At 40.0% G+C, this 16,762-nt stretch overlaps 1 protein-coding gene across 1 annotated transcript; it reads left to right on the top strand.

Moving 5' to 3' along the window:
- The first annotated feature begins 31 nt into the window (after positions 1–31).
- ap3m1 (adaptor related protein complex 3 subunit mu 1) lies at positions 32–15,795 on the top strand. Its single transcript, XM_061959597.1, has 9 exons — positions 32–144; positions 495–772; positions 849–1,020; positions 2,427–2,564; positions 7,035–7,120; positions 7,198–7,331; positions 14,681–14,888; positions 14,977–15,121; positions 15,193–15,795. Exons 2-9 carry the CDS (start codon positions 500–502, stop codon positions 15,291–15,293), a joined length of 1,257 nt encoding a protein of 418 aa, XP_061815581.1. The 5' UTR covers positions 32–144; positions 495–499; the 3' UTR covers positions 15,294–15,795.
- The last annotated feature ends 967 nt before the right edge of the window (positions 15,796–16,762 follow it).

Raw genomic sequence — 16,762 nt, 5'->3', positions numbered from 1 at the left:
GTATATTTATGCACATTCATTGGAAGAAGACTGTGTCTCAAGTGGGATATGTGTCACATTAGTGCAGGCATCGAGTCAGTCGCTCCTGCCATATTGGCAACATCACCATTCACTGCCGCTGATAGAACTAACTACAGTCAGCAGGTAAAAGTTAAAGGGTTGTTTAAAAAATACTTTTCAAAACTATGTATACTTAGCTTAACACATTAGTACTTTTTCCACAATGTTTCGTTTTATGGGCGATAATGCATAGTAGTTCCGAATCCGTAAACTGCAAGCTCAAGTAGTCGGTGTTAACTTGGAATGACACTTGGTCAATTTTGGCACAACGTGGCACTTTTTTTTTTACTGTTAGAATACGTTTTTATTTTTATTTTACGAAAACATGGAAAGTAGAGAGAGAAATGATGATGCATGCTGTAAAAGTTCTGACATAAGTGCTGGCTCAGTCTGGTCTATTGACAACAACAATAACAATCCCCCTTTTGTTTCAGCTGAGATGATCCACAGTCTGTTCCTGATTAATCACACGGGAGACATCTTCCTGGAGAAACACTGGAAGAGTGTCATCCACAGGAGCGTATGCGACTACTTCTTCGAAGCTAAGGAGAAGGCGTTGGTTCCCGAAAATGTACCTCCTATCCTGCAGACCCCACATCACTATCTCATCAGTATATACAGAGGAAAGCTTTTCTTCCTCTCTGTCATCCAGACCGAAGTGCCTCCGCTGTTTGTCATTGAATTCCTGCACAGAGTCGCAGATACACTTCAGGTGTGACGCTCTAATATCTTTAAAAAAACTTAAAACAAAAACAAATGGCAGTTATTCAATGTTTTGTTGTTAACAGGACTACTTTGGAGAATGCTCCGAAGGGGTCATCAAAGACAACCTGGTGACTGTTTACGAGATTTTGGAAGAGATGCTCGACAACGGCTTTCCCCTGGCGACAGAGTCCAACGTCCTTAAGGAGATGATTAGGCCTCCCACCATCCTGAGATCCGTAGTCAATACTCTGACAGGTAAACACATTGCTGGCCTTCTTTATCTCTGAGGGATGTAACGGTTTTGTAGATAACGCGGTATTGTGGTTTCAAAGTCTTCACAAAAATTCTGTGACGTGTGACGGTATCAAATGAAAACTTGGTGAGTGTAGTTTTTTTCTGGCTCTTCAGAGTTGGCCGGGTCTGGATATAAACTAAACCTAGAAACCTCTGCGCAGCGCGGGACAGGCAAGGTGGGGGTGTGGAATGCCGTTTGCAGAAAGTGAAGCGTTCAAAGGAATTGTTTTGTGGACATTTCCTAAGAATGTAATCAAAACGTCCATAACTGTTTGAGTTTTGTTGCTAACAAACACAAACAAACCCTGGCAAAAAACATAACCTCTTTGGCGGAGGTAAGAAAGTCTGCAGTCTGCAAAGCAAAGTGCGCCACTTTTGTCTCGAGCGTTTCCAAACGTCACGGAAAGAAATCACCAAAAAAACTACACCGCGGGAGATATGAGTAAACTGAAAAGCTACTTAATAACTTCTCAATCCATCCATCCATCCATTTTCTACCGCTTGTCTTTCTCGATGTCATGGGTGGGCTGGAGCCTATCCAGCTGCACCCGGGCGGAAGGCACGGTGCACTCTAGATAAGTTGGCACCTCAAACTGTCACCCAGAAAATATATTTGCAGCCTGCGAAGCTACAAATCAATTTGTGAAGTATTTACATTATTAAAAGTTATTTTGTTGGTTACCGTATTTTCCGCACTATAAGGCGCACCTAAAAACCTCACATTTTCTCAAAAGCTGACAGTGCGCCTTATAATCCGGTGGGCCTTATATATGGACCAATATTGAGCCACAACAGGTCTCGCAACTACGGGATGCATAAAGTAACCCCAGCTCTGTAGAGTCTATTCTATGCGCCTTATAATGCGGTGCGCCTTATATATGAACAAAGTTTTAAAATAGGCCATTCATTGAAGGTGCGCCTTATAATCCGGTGCGCCTTATAGTGCGGAAAATACGGTGACTCTTGTGAGAAACAGCATTTTCCAGACTGATATAGGGGGTACACTACTTAGAGTAAACGTTGAAAGACATTAAACTGAACATTATTGTTTTAATATTGGCTAGTAACAGTAGATGTTCCTTAATTATTTGCATTTCAAAAAACTTGTGTATAGTAAAATATGATTAGAATATTTGATAATTATGTTTGTGTTTAATCACAGTAAGTGTGTTTATCTTAAACATTCCTTCCACTTCATATTACACACGTGGATTTTTAAAATTTTTTGTAATTTTTTGGACATACAGTATACCACAATAATAATAATACTGTGATAATACTGTACCGTGTGATTTTGATACAGTTACACCCCAATTATCTCCACTTGAAAATCAATTATGTTGCAATAATGTTGTCTTTTTTTCCAGGGGGGAGCAATGTTGGAGACATGTTACCAATAGGTCAACTGTCTAGTATTCCCTGGAGGCGGGCTGGTGTTAAATACACGAACAATGAAGCATACTTCGATGTGATTGAGGAAATAGATGCTATTTTGGACAAATCAGGTGATTATCTGTTTGGAGCCTTCCATCCATCTACTGCTTGCCCCTCCCGGCGTTACAGGGACGTGGGGGGACTGGAGCCTATCCCAGCTTCACTCAGGCACAAGGCAGGGTACATCCTGAACAAGTCGCCACCTCATCGCAGGGCCAGTATTTACCATAAAGGGAGTTTATTTACCTAAACTGAAGCTAGGGCGTTGATTGGAAGCAGGCGATAGTTGGAGAGAAAAGCTGCAATTGCTCAAATATTAACAATCTTTATATACAGCATCTTATTTTTTAAACTGTCATCATGCTTGGGTGCATGAGAAAGTGGAATGTAAAACATAGCTATCATTGACCACAGGATACATATATACTGTATATATATGTATACAGTACATCTACACAGTACAATGTTCCCTCGCCACTTTGTAATTCACTTACTGCGGTCTCAGTGCGTCGCAAAATTCAAAGTACTATTGCGTACCATTAAGATTTGAGTACTTATTTATGTTTCTTATTACAATTATGTAGGTTTAAGAGTGTAAGAATTGTTATAAATGTTTATACAGTGCATTCACTGCGCTTCACTTTTTAAACATTATATGTTACAGCCTCATTCCAAAATGGAATAAATTCATTTTTGTCCCCAAAATTCTACAGATAATACCCCATAATAACAAAGTGAATTTTTTTTTTTTAAATAGCAAATTTATTGAAAAAAAAAACATGTATATAAGTATTCACAGCATTCGCTAATTACTTTGTTGATGTACATTTGGCAGCAATTACAGCCTTAAGTCTTTTTAAATACGATGCCACAAGCTTGACACACCTATTTTTGATCAGTTTAACCCATTCCGCTTTGCCCATCAAGCTCCATGAGGTTGGATGGGAAGCGTTGGTTTTCTTCCAGGAAGTCTCTCTACATTGCTGCATTCATCTTTCCCTCTATCCTGACTAGTCTCCTAGTTCATACTGCTGAAAAACATCCCCGCAGCATGATGCTGCCACCACCATGCTTCACTGTAGGAATGGTATTGGCCTGGTGATGAGCGCTGCCAGGTTTCCTCCAAACATGATGCCTGGCATTCTTGCCTATAGAGTTCAATCTTTGTCTCATCAGACCAGAGAATTTAGTTTGTCATGGTCTGAGAGCCTTTCAGGTGCATTTTGCCAATCGTTTTACTAAGAAATGACTTCTGTCTGGCCACTCTACCATACAGGTCTGACTGGTGGATTGCTGCAGAGATGATTGTCCTTTTGGAAGGTTCTCCTTTCTCCACAGAGAAATGTTGTAGCTCTGACAGAGTGACCATCTGGTTATTAGTGACCTCATAGAATAAGATGAATGCATCAATGTACAGAAACATTCTGGATAAAAACCAATGTTTCCCATCCAATCAGATGGAGCTTGAGAGGTGTTGCAAAGAGAAATGGGCGAAACCGCCCAACCATAGGTGTGCCAAGCTTGTGGCATCGTACTCTAAAGACTTGAAGCTGTAATTGCTGCCAAAGGTATTGAGCAAACGCTGTGAATATTTAAAAATTGTTTATTTTCAATATATTTACAACATTTGAAAAAATACCTTATGGGGCAATGTCTGTAGAACTTTGTAGACAAAAAACGCTTATTCCATTTTGGAATAAGGCTATAACATACTAAAATGTGGAAAAAGTGAAGCGCTGTGTGTACTTTCCGGATGCACGTGAGTGTTTGAAAGCATTTAAGGGCTTATTAAGACATCAAATGCATATAATATTCATAAACATCATAAAATAAATAGCGTCCCAACTTTGTGGAAATACAATTCCCATTTGGCACCCACGATAATCGAGGTAACACTGTACCTCAGTGTTTGTTAATAATTTGTTTTGAAAGGTCAGACGAAGAACAAATTGTACAAAAATCAAAGTGAGTTTTCCCCATAACAAATAAAGCAAATTCAATTAATCTTTTCCAGATACCCAACAGTAATAACACAACACATTTTATCAAAAATAAATTATAGTTTTACATGCAGGAAACAATGTGAAATACATACTTGACAAATAGATAAATAACATTTAATGTCACGTTTACCTTTATGGAAGACTTTTGTTGGGGAGGATGGCGATGAGGGGAGTGGAGGGAAGTTCTCGCACTTGCCACTTTCTTTGGGCCCATGGTGGGTTATTTTGCAGCCATACAAAAAAAAAAGCACTTAGACTGCATCACCAACACATGTGATTTTTTTGTGCACTATATTCCCTGACAGGATACTAAGTTATCGGACTAGTTTGTTGCGCGCCATTCTTGGCTGTACGATAATTGAGACAGTAAAACTAAAAAAACGGGGGAGAATTTTTCAGCGAAAACCGCAGTTTCACTGTATATATAACAACTTCTTGTTTAAATTGTAATCATAATTTGGCGTACACGAGTGTTCCCTCGATTATCGCGTGTGCTATGTTCCAGACCACCCTGTGGTAGATGAATTTGCGCAAAGTAGGGGTGCTATTTATTTTATGATGTGTATGAATGTTATATGCATTTAAAGTCTTTATAAGAAACACTTTTACACACACTTATAAACACTTCCAATACTGTTAAAACACTTCTTACACTCAGAAACCTATGTATGTAGTCAATAGTACTTCAAAATCTGCAATGCACCGAGAACACAGTAAGTGAACCGCAAAGTGGTGAGGGAACACTGTAGCTATCTTCAGCGATTCTGCGGGGTCATTAAAAGTCTAAAATCCAATCATTGAAATTGAAGGCCTTGAAATTTCTTTCATTCTATCAAAATCTTGTAAAAAGTCTCAAATATGACTATGAAATGTCTTCAAAGCATACTTACATTATGTTTATTTAAAACAAATACATTAACTTCAGTATTACTCTTAAATGTTTTGATTTTTGAGGGATCTATTCATACTTTAACTACAAAATAGAACTAAAGCACCTGTGCAATTTATGAAGCGCAACCAACTGCTGAGCGCAGGCAGAGTTTAGTAGCTGGCCGCGGTGAATATGAAAGCACAGTCTTGGATTTTATTCAATATGGTTTTAAACAGTCTTAAATTTGACTTGTTGAAACCGGCAGAGACACTGTCTCTTTAAACGCATGGTCACTTTTTAGCAAGTACAGCAGTAACAGAGCCAAAGTTAGAATAGTAAGCAGAGGTGGGTAGTAACACGCTACATTTACTCCGTTACATCTACGTGAGTAACTTTTGGGATAAATTGTACTTCTAAGAGTAGTTTTAATGCAACATACTTTTACTTGAGTATATTTATAGAGAAAAAAAGCTACTTTTACTCCGCTCTATTTATCTACATTCAGCTCGCTACTCGCTACTGATTTTTATCGATCTGTTAATGCACGCTTTGTTTGTTTTGGTTTGTCAGACAGACCTTCAAAGTAGGATCTATCGCATGCCTGCATTTCACCAATCAAATACAGTCACTGGTGACTGTTTGACTCCGTTTCACCAATCTAACGCAGTCACTGGTGACGTTTGACTCCGTTTCACCAATCAAACAGAGCCAGGCGGTCACATGATTAACAAGCTTAAGCTTACATGAACTCAATGTCAAATTTGAGGAAGCGCATCGCAGTAAGTAACCTTAGTAGATATTTTGGCTGTCCCCGCAGGCTGATTTTAGCTTCCCTGCTATGAATCACTGTCAAATGTACATCGTGTGGGGACATTTATTAACGCACTGCAGCCTCATAGACACACACACACACAAACATGCCCAGTCACACACAGACACACACACACACACACACACACGCACACATACACACACGCATAGAAACACCAATCAGTGTGTTCCCAGGTGCAGCCCACACCTATCAGTTTATGGTTTGCGTAAAGGCTAACTTTTTATTTTCCTTTGTAATCTCTGCCTACTGAGCCTATGGTGCTGTTAAGTTATTGTAACTCAATTTGCCTTATTTTTTTAATGTTAATATATTATTATTTAATATATATTATTGTTTTAGTTGCTTAAGAGATATTCCTGGCTCTGAATTTGCTCATTGCTATTTTTATGTTTTTGTGCATTATTTGTTGCCGTCATCATTAAACGAACAGGTTACCCATCAGTTACTCAGTACTTGAGTAGTTTTTTCACAACATACTTTTTACTTTTACTGAAGTAAATATTTGGGTGACTACTCCTTACTTTTACTTGAGTAATAAATCTCTAAAGTAACAGTACTCTTACTTGAGTACAATTTCTGGGTACTCTACCCACCTCTGATAGTAAGGAATAAACTGTTAAGCCAACATTATTACTACTCATATGTTCATCGTAAACAGTACACGCATGAGTTTCACAACCACGATTTCAAACGCATGCAGAGGTAGAAAAAGCTGCAGGACGCCAATGATTTTTGGCCTAATTAGAGACGCTGGCAGTTATTTGCACCCAGCGACTATCTTAGACAGCAATAATTGGATCATTTACATTAATGTGTTACTGTCCGTCTTGTGTAGGTTCTACAGTATTTGCAGAGATCCAGGGTGTGATAGAAGCCTGCGTGAGACTCTCAGGAATGCCTGACCTTAACCTGTCTTTCATGGTGAGTTCCATTCCTCTCATGTATTGTGTGTCCAATTGTGTAACTCAGCCCAGGTGTTGTCACTTTGTGTATTCAAGAACCCTCGTCTTCTCGACGACGTCAGCTTTCACCCGTGTGTGCGGTTTAAGCGCTGGGAGTCGGAGCGTGTCCTCTCTTTCATACCGCCCGATGGCAACTTCACCCTCATGACTTATCACGTCAGCGCTCAAAAGTAAGCCAAGTTAATACTTGATGTTGTCTTTTATGTTTAAATTCATGGGAAAAGTTGTGAGCACCGTATGGCGTCACATTAGTGCCAAAAATCCACGCGCATAAAAACTGTTATCGCGCGCTGATTCTCCACTTCTTGCGCACGCGCGACACCCTTTTGCGCGCGCGTGGTGCCTTTTACACGCGCGTGGTGCCTTTTTGCGCACGCGCGACGCCTTTCTGCGCACGCGCCGTTTGGCACTTTGGGGGCGGGTATGCTTAGACGGCCCCTTCTTTCTGATTGGTCAGGCGAAAAATGCTGAAAAATGCTCAGAGCCAATCAGAAGTATAGCAGGGCGGGTCATCGTCAATATGTATCAAGATTTACGGAGGAAGAAGTGGATAAAAAAATGTCGCGCGCTGATGAAGGTTATTTCATACCACATAAACACAATACAGGGTAATACAAAATGTGACCCAAATAAATATTAAGACAACAAACACCATAATCACATCTTTCAGCCAGAACTGGTCCACCAGCAATAACATCCAACCATAACATTATTTTATATTTTCACTTCTTCTTGAACATTTGTTTTCTAATTTATGGAATTTCTTTTGATTCAGCCATAAAATTAATGAAATAATCTTTGAATTTTGTTTTTAAAATGTTAAAAATAGCTTTTAATAATGTATTCTGAAACAGTTTAAAATAATCAGAGAACTGACTAACACTGACCCTACACAACTATGTTGCACAATTAAGTCTTTTTTTTTTTTTAAAGCGAAAGAGGTAATTTCAACAGGTGCAACATCCTATGTCATATCTACATGTAATAAGCTTTGTAACAAGGCAAACAGTTTGTAAATTGATCGAAAATCGAGCAAGTTATGGTAATTTAATTAGTACATGTACCATTGACATCAATGTAATGATTGAGGCTAGCTGTCCGAGGTAAGATGGCTACAACGTTGCTACACTGGAGAATGATTGGTCATATGAAAAATGCTCAGAGCCAATCAGAAAGGAGGGGCCGTCTAAGCATACCCGCCCCCAAAGTGCCAAAAAGAAACATGACAGCGCGAGGAGAGATGCCAGGAGTACACAGAGCGCGCGCAGAAAGGTACCGCGCGTGCGCAGAAAGGCGAATCAGCGCGAGAATCAGCGCGAGAATCAGCGCGAGAATCAGCGCGAGAATCAGCGCGCGATAACAGTTTTTATGCGCTCGGATTTTTGGCACTAATGTGACGCCATAGCACCGTCCGCAGATTTAAAATGTTTTTATCTGTTTATCAGTCGATGAATTAGCAGTGAATTTCCAGTTCATGACCTCATATATTCATTTTTCAGTCTCATTAGTAGAATACTTTTAGAAAACTCTAAAAACTGACGCTTATAAAAGGATAGATTGGCAAGTATTTGGTGTGATCTCAAATTGTAAAGGAATTCTTAGTTTAGCAAGGCAATAATTGGAAATGGTCATGTTCCCATAAAATTATTAATTAATAAAACATTTACAAAATGACAGTAGTAGTGTACTACAGTGGAACTTCGACATACAAACTTAATTAGTTCTTTAACCTGGTTTGTAAATTGAAAAGTTTGTATATTAAAGCTAATATCTCCATTAGAAACAATGCAAACATGAATAATGGCTTCCAGTCTCGACAAAAGTCCATATTTTGGTAAAAGTTTGTACACAGTACTGTATATCAAACAAATATTATTTTTTATAAAACAAAAAAACAAACTAGCCGCTCTGCACGCACACACACACTGTCACATAGCCCTGTGGTGCACTCATAGTTTGAAATCACAAAACTCCTTAACTTTACCAGCCAGGTTGCTACAATGATTAGGAATAAAACACATTTCTACATTTCAAACACTTCCTTGTGGTCTACATAACATGTAATGGTGGTTATTTGGTCAAAATGTTGCATAGGGTTGCAAAAATGTTTACAGACCGTTTTCAAGCTGCTTTCTGTCTCCTCACCATGTGTCGTATTGTGGGCGGTTTTATTTACGTCGCTCCACTTCGACTGCGTCTTCTCCCCGCCATCCTGAGGATGCATGTGCATGTACGAGCCAGTCTGCCCCACAACAAGAGAATAGAGAAAAAGAAGGAATCTTTTAACTACAGCGTCGGACTATAATGGCAGACACGCGCACATCCCTTTGGCTAAATTTTTACCATTTATGGATAATCCGCTGTCACCAATTTGAAAAACGTCACCAATTGGGCAAATTCCAAACGGCTCGTTTCCTGGAAGTTTGAAAGAAGGCAAGATTGTTTTATAAATATCTCCCCCACGGTGTGATTTCATATTTTCGGGACTTATTTAGATCCCAAATACACAACGACCGGTACCAATAGGTAAGAAAAGTTGTCCTATAGGCATTTTCAAGGATTAAAATGGCTAAATGAACTAAACATATCAATACTACAGAAGCATTGCCCAATAGGTGAAACCACACCACTCAGAGCAGACTCTTCAGTATTGAGGCCCCTGAATGGCTCAGCCTCAGGCAGCACTACTTACTATATTGCAGTGGTTCTCAAGGACCACCTCAGGAAAAACTTAGCTCTTAAAATACCACCGTAACCACCAACATTAAAATACAGTAGCGTAGTAGGCCCCAGTATTAATTAAAAACAACACAGAGGTTTTATTTAACAAATATATTTAATGTCGGGCAGCACCGTGAAAAAGGGTTTAGTGCATGTGCCTCACAATACGAAGGTCCTGGGTTCGATCCCCGGTCTTTCTGTCTAGAGTCTGCATGTTCTCCCTGTGACTGCGTGGGTTCCCTCCGGGTACTACGGCTTCCTCCCACCTCCAAAGACATGCACCTGGGGATAGGTTGATTGGCAACACAAAAAATAGGCCCTAGTGTGTGAATGTGAGTGTGAATGTTGTCTGTCTATCTGTGTTGGCCTTGCGATGAGGTGGCGACTTGTCCAGGGTGTACCCCGCCTACCGCCCGAGTGCAGTCGCGCCCCCGAAAGGGACAAGCGGTAGAAAATGGATGGATGGATATTTAATGTCTATGAATGTTCTCATTTTTCCAGGTCATTGTAATCTCGGGGCATTCAATCGATCGCAACTGGACTGTTTGGTTTGTCTTCGAAGACGTTTCGCCTCTCATCCAAGTAGGATTAATCAGTTCATGCGCATAGACTTAGATTGGTCAAATCTAGTCTAGAGGTTGGTGCCAAACCCCCAAATATTTATACTCCATCACCAGGAAGAAGAAGGTGACAGATGCAAAAAGTTTGTCATTCCATATGTATCAGGTCTACCTTAGAAACTCGGAATAATTTTTATCCAACACAACGTCCCGAAGACCGGACAGCCCACACCCACAATAACAATCTGGTGTATGCTATCCAGTGGAATGATGATTGCACAGATTCATATATTGGGGACACAAAACAACCACTAAGCCGACGTATGGCACAGCAGGCCAAACCCAGCTGTCTACTTGCACCTCCGGGAGAAACAGCACTCCTTTGAGAACAAGAATGTCCAGATTCTGTACAGGGAGGACGCATGGTACGAAAGAGGGGTGAGGGAAGCCATCTATGTTAAGATTGAAAAACAATCCCTGAACAGAGACACCACCTGTCTCCCACATACAACTCTGTCCTTTCAACCATTCCTAAAAGACTGCAATTTAGCCTCCAAGGTGTAACAGGAGTTAGAGACATTCTGGTCATAGAATGTCACCAGGATGCCATTTGTTTACAACTGAATGTAATGCTAGCGTGGACTATTTTGGACTGGTAGTAGTCGATCCACAGCGATCGTTCTGCCACACATTACCTCAATGCTAACGAGGGGAATTTACACTTCAACACCTGTCGTTGGCGTTGACAGTAGAATTGCTTGTTCGCATCAAAGCATTTGTTTTTCTCACTACGGTAGGGCGAAACCATCCTTGCCCAGGCACACCATCCTGGTTTTGGAGTACAATAAATATATGGCGTTTTGGCACCAGCTGCTAGACTAGATCTGACCAATTTAAGTCTAAGACAAGATCTGACCAATCTAAGTCTAAGACAATATCTGACCAATCTAAGTCTAAGACTAGATCTGACCAATCTACCGGTAAGTGTAAGACTAGATCTGACCAATCTAAGTCTAAGACAAGATTTGACCAATCTAAGTCTAAGACTAGATCTGACCAATCTACCGGTAAGTGTAAGACTAGATCTGACCAATCTAAGTCTAAGACAAGATCTGACCAATTTAAGTCTAAGACAAGATCTGATCAATCTAAGTCTAAAACAAGATCTGACCAATCTAAGTCTAAGACTAGGTCTGACCAATCTAAGTCTAAGACTAGATCTGACCAATCTACCGGTAAGTGTAAGACTAGATCTGACCAATCTAAGTCTAAGGCAAGATCTGACCAATTTAAGTCTAAGACAAGATCTGACCAATCTAAGTCTAAGACAAGATCTGACCAATCTAAGTCTAAGACTAGGTTTGACCAATCTAAGTATAAGACTAGATCTGACCAATCTACCGGTAAGTGTAAGACTAGATCTGACCAATCTAAGTCTAAGACAAGATCTGACCAATCCAAGTATAAGACAAGATCTGACCAATCTAAGTCTAAGACTAGGTTTGACCAATCCAAGTCTAAGACTAGATCTGACCAATCTAAGTCTAAGACAAGATCTGACCAATCCAAGTCTAAGACTAGATCTGACCAATCTAAGTCTAAGACTAGATCTGACCAATTTAAGTCTAAGACCAGATCTGACCAATCTAAGTCTAAGACAAGATCTGACCAATCCAAGTCTAAGACTATATCTGACCAATCTAAGTCTAAGACTAGATCTGACCAGTCTAAATCCATGAGCATGAACTGATGGAGCCCACTCTGATGAGAGGCAAAACGTCTTCTAAGACAAACCAAACAGTCCAGTTGTGATCAATTTAACGCCCTGAAATATATTTTATATTTGTGGCCACTGTAACATTACACAGAGTTTAAACAGTAACACTGTGTTTGAATATAGGAAAATATAACACTACTTTAATCAAGTGATTATTTGGCATACCACTAGATGGAGCCCATGTACCACATTTTGAAAATCACTGCTATTGGATTAAAATATCTTAAAGGTGACTAAAAGGTGTTATTTCATGTCTAGAAGGCTCTCATGTTATAAAAAAAAGTGTATTTAGAAGGTTAAACAGTTTTTTATGCTCGAGCTCAGTGTTTTTCAACCACTGTGCCACGGCGCACTAGTGTACCGTGAGATATTGTCTGATGTGCCGTGGGAGATCATGTCATTCCACTTAATTGGGTTAAAAAAATGTATGCAAACCAGTAATTATAATCCGCAAATGTGCTGTTGTTGACTGTCTATGCTGTCTAGAGCTCGGCAGAGTAACCGTGTAATACTCTTCCATATCAGTAGGTGGCAGCACGTAGCTAATTGCTTTGTAGATGTTGGGAACATGGTTTGTCATGATCCCAATATGCAGACAGCAGGAGGCAGCGTGCAGGTTAAAAGGCATCTAATGCTTAAACCAAAAATAAACAAAAGACATTGAAGCTTAGCGATGACTATGCAAAACGAAACTAAAGCTGAACTGGCTGCAAAGTAAACAAAAATAGAATGCTGGACGACAGCAAAGACTTACAGCATGTGGAGCAGACGGCGTCCACAAAGTACATCCGTACATGACAATCAACAACAAAATAGAAGTGCAAGACAAGAACTAAAACACTACACGCAGGAAAACACCAAAAAACTCAAAATAAGTCACGGCGTGATGTGACAGGTGGTGACAGTACACCTACTTTGAGACAAGAGCTATAGTGATGCATGGTTGGTTATGATTTGAATTCACATCCCACAATTGCGAGAACAACTTTTTATTGTCAATATCAGCTGCTGAGTTTAACTTTTTAATGTTTTCTGCAGGTGGTGTGCCTCCAGGATTTTTTCAATGAATAAAATGTGCCTTGGCTCACAAAAAGGTTGAAAAGCACTGCTCTAGCTCAGTGATTTTCAACCTTTTTTGAACCAAGGCACATTTTTTGCGTTGACCAAATCCTGGAGGCACACCACCTGCAGAAATTATTAAACAACGAAATACAGTTGACAGTAAAAAGTCGTTGTCGCAATTGTTGGATATGACTTTAAAGCATAACCAAGCATGCATCAATATAGCTCTTGTCTCAAAGTAGGTGTACTGCGTGTCATGTTTTAGTTCTTGTCTTGCACTCCTATTTTGGTGGCTTTTTCTCTTTTTTTGGTATTTTCCTGTAGCAGTTTCAGGTCTTCTTTTGAGCGATATTTCCCGCATCTACTTTGTTTTTTATCCTTCTTCGTGGGGACATTGTCGATTGTCATGTCATGTTCGGATGTACATTGTGGACGCCATCTTTGCTCCACAGTAAGTCTTTGCTGTCGTCCAGCATTCTGTTTTTGTTTACTTTGTAGCCAGTTCAGTTTTAGTTTCGTTCTGCATAGCCTTCCCTAAGCGTCAATGCCTTTTCTTAGGGGCACTCACCTTTTGTTTATTTTTTGTGTAAGCATTAGACACCTTTTTACCTGCACACTGCCTCCCGCTGTTTCCGACATCTACAAAGCAATTAGCTACCTGCTGCCACCTACTGATATGGAAGAGTATTACACGGTTACTCTGCCGAGCTCTAGACAGCACCGACACTCGACGACAACACATCATTTGCAGACTATAATTACTGGTTTGCAAAACATAGTTTTTACCCAAAATGTGCACAGTGGTTGAAAAACACTGCTCTAGCTAAATGTTTTATATATAATTGATTTCTCTCTTATCACTGTCATGTCTGAAACCAATTAAACAGCGATAATCAAGGCTTTACTGTACTGTATAATAACAATAAGATATTTATGAATATTGTTAAAATGCCTTTTCTGCAGTAATACTGTTTTTTTTTTTCCAACGTTTTTTATTGGCATTTTCAAATAGGCAGAAAAAAGTGCAAGTCGAAACAGTACAATTTTAAAGTCAGTAAATTATTCACACCCTTTCCCTTAAAACCCAAACCACCCCACTCGGGTCCCACCAACAAGGGACAAATGGCACAATTATATAACAAGTAAGACGACAAAGACAGACACATTCTCACACACACACACACACACACATACGAGGCCAGAGCTAGACAGACGGGCTGAAAAGGAGAGAGAGGGAGAAAAAAATATATATATATATATAAAAAATATATAATAATAATAATAAAATAAAAATAAAAATTTAATAATAATAATATATAATAAAATATAAAATAGAATAAAATAATATTAATAAATAAAAGGGAGATTCAGTAATACTGTTTTGATTCCTTTTCCGCAGTCTGGTGGCCATTCCTGTGTACGTGAAGCAGAACATCAGTTTCTTGGAGACCGGCTCCTGCGGTCGTCTGGACATCACAATAGGACCCAAGCAGACCATGGGGAAGACGGTAGAGGGCTTAATGGTGACCATCCACATGCCGAAAGCGGTGCTGAGTGTGAACCTCACAGCCACGCAGGGAAGCTACACGTATGACGTCGCCACCAAGGTGATCTCATCAAGAAATGTTTTGTTTCCACACTAAAGGAGAGTTGGCTGCCTTTTGTTATTCAGGCGCTATTAACGTGTCTTGCCAGGTGTTGGTCTGGGACATCGGGAAGCTGAACCCGCAGAAGCTCCCTAACTTGCGAGGTAGCCTGAACGTGCAGGCGGGAGCGCCAAAACCCGAGGACAACCCTTCGCTCAACATCGACATGAAGATACAGCAGCTGGCCATATCCGGTAATCATACCCGATTTGATGTTTCATAAACAAACAACCCGTCATGACCGTCCTCTCCGCTGTGAACGCAGGCCTGAAGGTGAACCGTCTGGACATGTACGGAGAGAAGTACAAACCCTTTAAAGGGGTCAAGTATCTGACGAAAGCTGGGAAATTCCAAGTGCGCACCTGAATAAATGACCGGCAGGGGCCAACGTTCAACAATCAAGATCCAAACCTCATTATGGATAATGAATAATTTAGCATTCTAACAGTTATTTATTATCAAGTGTCATGGCATTACATGTTTTGTGTTTACGCCAAGCTGCTTGTTGAAGGGAAACCTTAATAATAACAAAATGTGACTTTTCCACATGTCTGATGAAGGGATTGTACATGGACACCGAGATCACACAATCATGTTTGTCAACCTGTTGAAATATTTTGCTCATGTCGCCTCGAAGCCTTTTTGCTTATAATTTTTCTACTTATACGAAAAAGATACACTGTCTTTAGCGCAGACATTGTTGCGCGCACACCTTCACTCTAATGTGGCCTTGTAAGACGCCTTAAGGTGCTGTCTTCAGGTCTTTATAACACAATCTACGTGAGATAGGTTTGCCTTGAGTGTTATCTGCACATCCGTATGTCCGGTTGTGATTGGCTGTGCGTCAGCTGAAAAAAAGCGATTGCCACCTACTCAGAACTATGCACAACCTTTAATGCGGTCCTTGAACGCAACTTCCTATCTTAGCCCAAGCATTTGCACAATCATTTCTTTACATGGAAGAACTAATGTGTCTACTCTTATATGAACCTCACTTTTAAGTGCTCAAGATGTCTTATAAAAACTTTAACATGTTCCGTTGTGGTTCTTTTAAGTCAACGTGTGCTATTGTGTTTCTTCAACAGGTCAATTAAAAATCAACCTTTTCTATTCCCTTGCTCACATACTTAATATTCAGTATAGGCCAGGGGTCGGCAACCCAAAATGTTGAAAGAGCCATATTGGACCAAAAATACAAAAACAAATCTGTCTGGAGCTGCAAAAAAATTAAAGACATACTACATACAGATAGTGTGTCATGGAATTAAGAGGACTTAAAGGAAACTAAATGACCTCAAATATAGCTACAAATGAGGCATAATGATGCAATATGTACATATAGCTAGCCTAAATAGCCTGTTAGCATCGATTAGCTTGCAGTCATGCAGTGACCAAATATGTCTGATTAGCACTCCACACAAGTCAATAACATCAACAAAACTCACTTTTCATGCACAACCTTAAAAGTTTGGTGGACAAAATGAGACAGAAAAAGAAGTGGCATAAAACACGTCCTAGAAAGTCGGAGAAAGTTACACTTGTAAACAAACTACGGTGAGTTCAAGGACCGCCAAAATTAGTAGGACAAAACGGTGCTCGCCAAATACTCGAATCAGTGAAGCATGTTTATTAAACAGTGTGCTTTATAACAATTAGGGAGGTTTGTGTCATGTTTGTCCTCCTACAGAAACCATATTAAAACAAAAAATAGATTGTTTTCCCCTCATCTTTTTCCATTTTTCATACATTTCTGAAAAAGCTCCAGAGAGCCACTAGGGCGGCGCTAAAGAGCCGCATGCGGCTCTAGAGCCGCGGGTTGCCGACCCCTGGTATAG

The sequence above is a fragment of the Nerophis lumbriciformis genome, linkage group LG02 (assembly GCF_033978685.3).
Source record: "Nerophis lumbriciformis linkage group LG02, RoL_Nlum_v2.1, whole genome shotgun sequence".
Taxonomy (NCBI): domain Eukaryota; kingdom Metazoa; phylum Chordata; class Actinopteri; order Syngnathiformes; family Syngnathidae; genus Nerophis; species Nerophis lumbriciformis.
The sequence above is the reverse complement of the archived record's forward strand: the minus strand, read 5'-3'. Positions and strand labels throughout refer to the sequence as shown.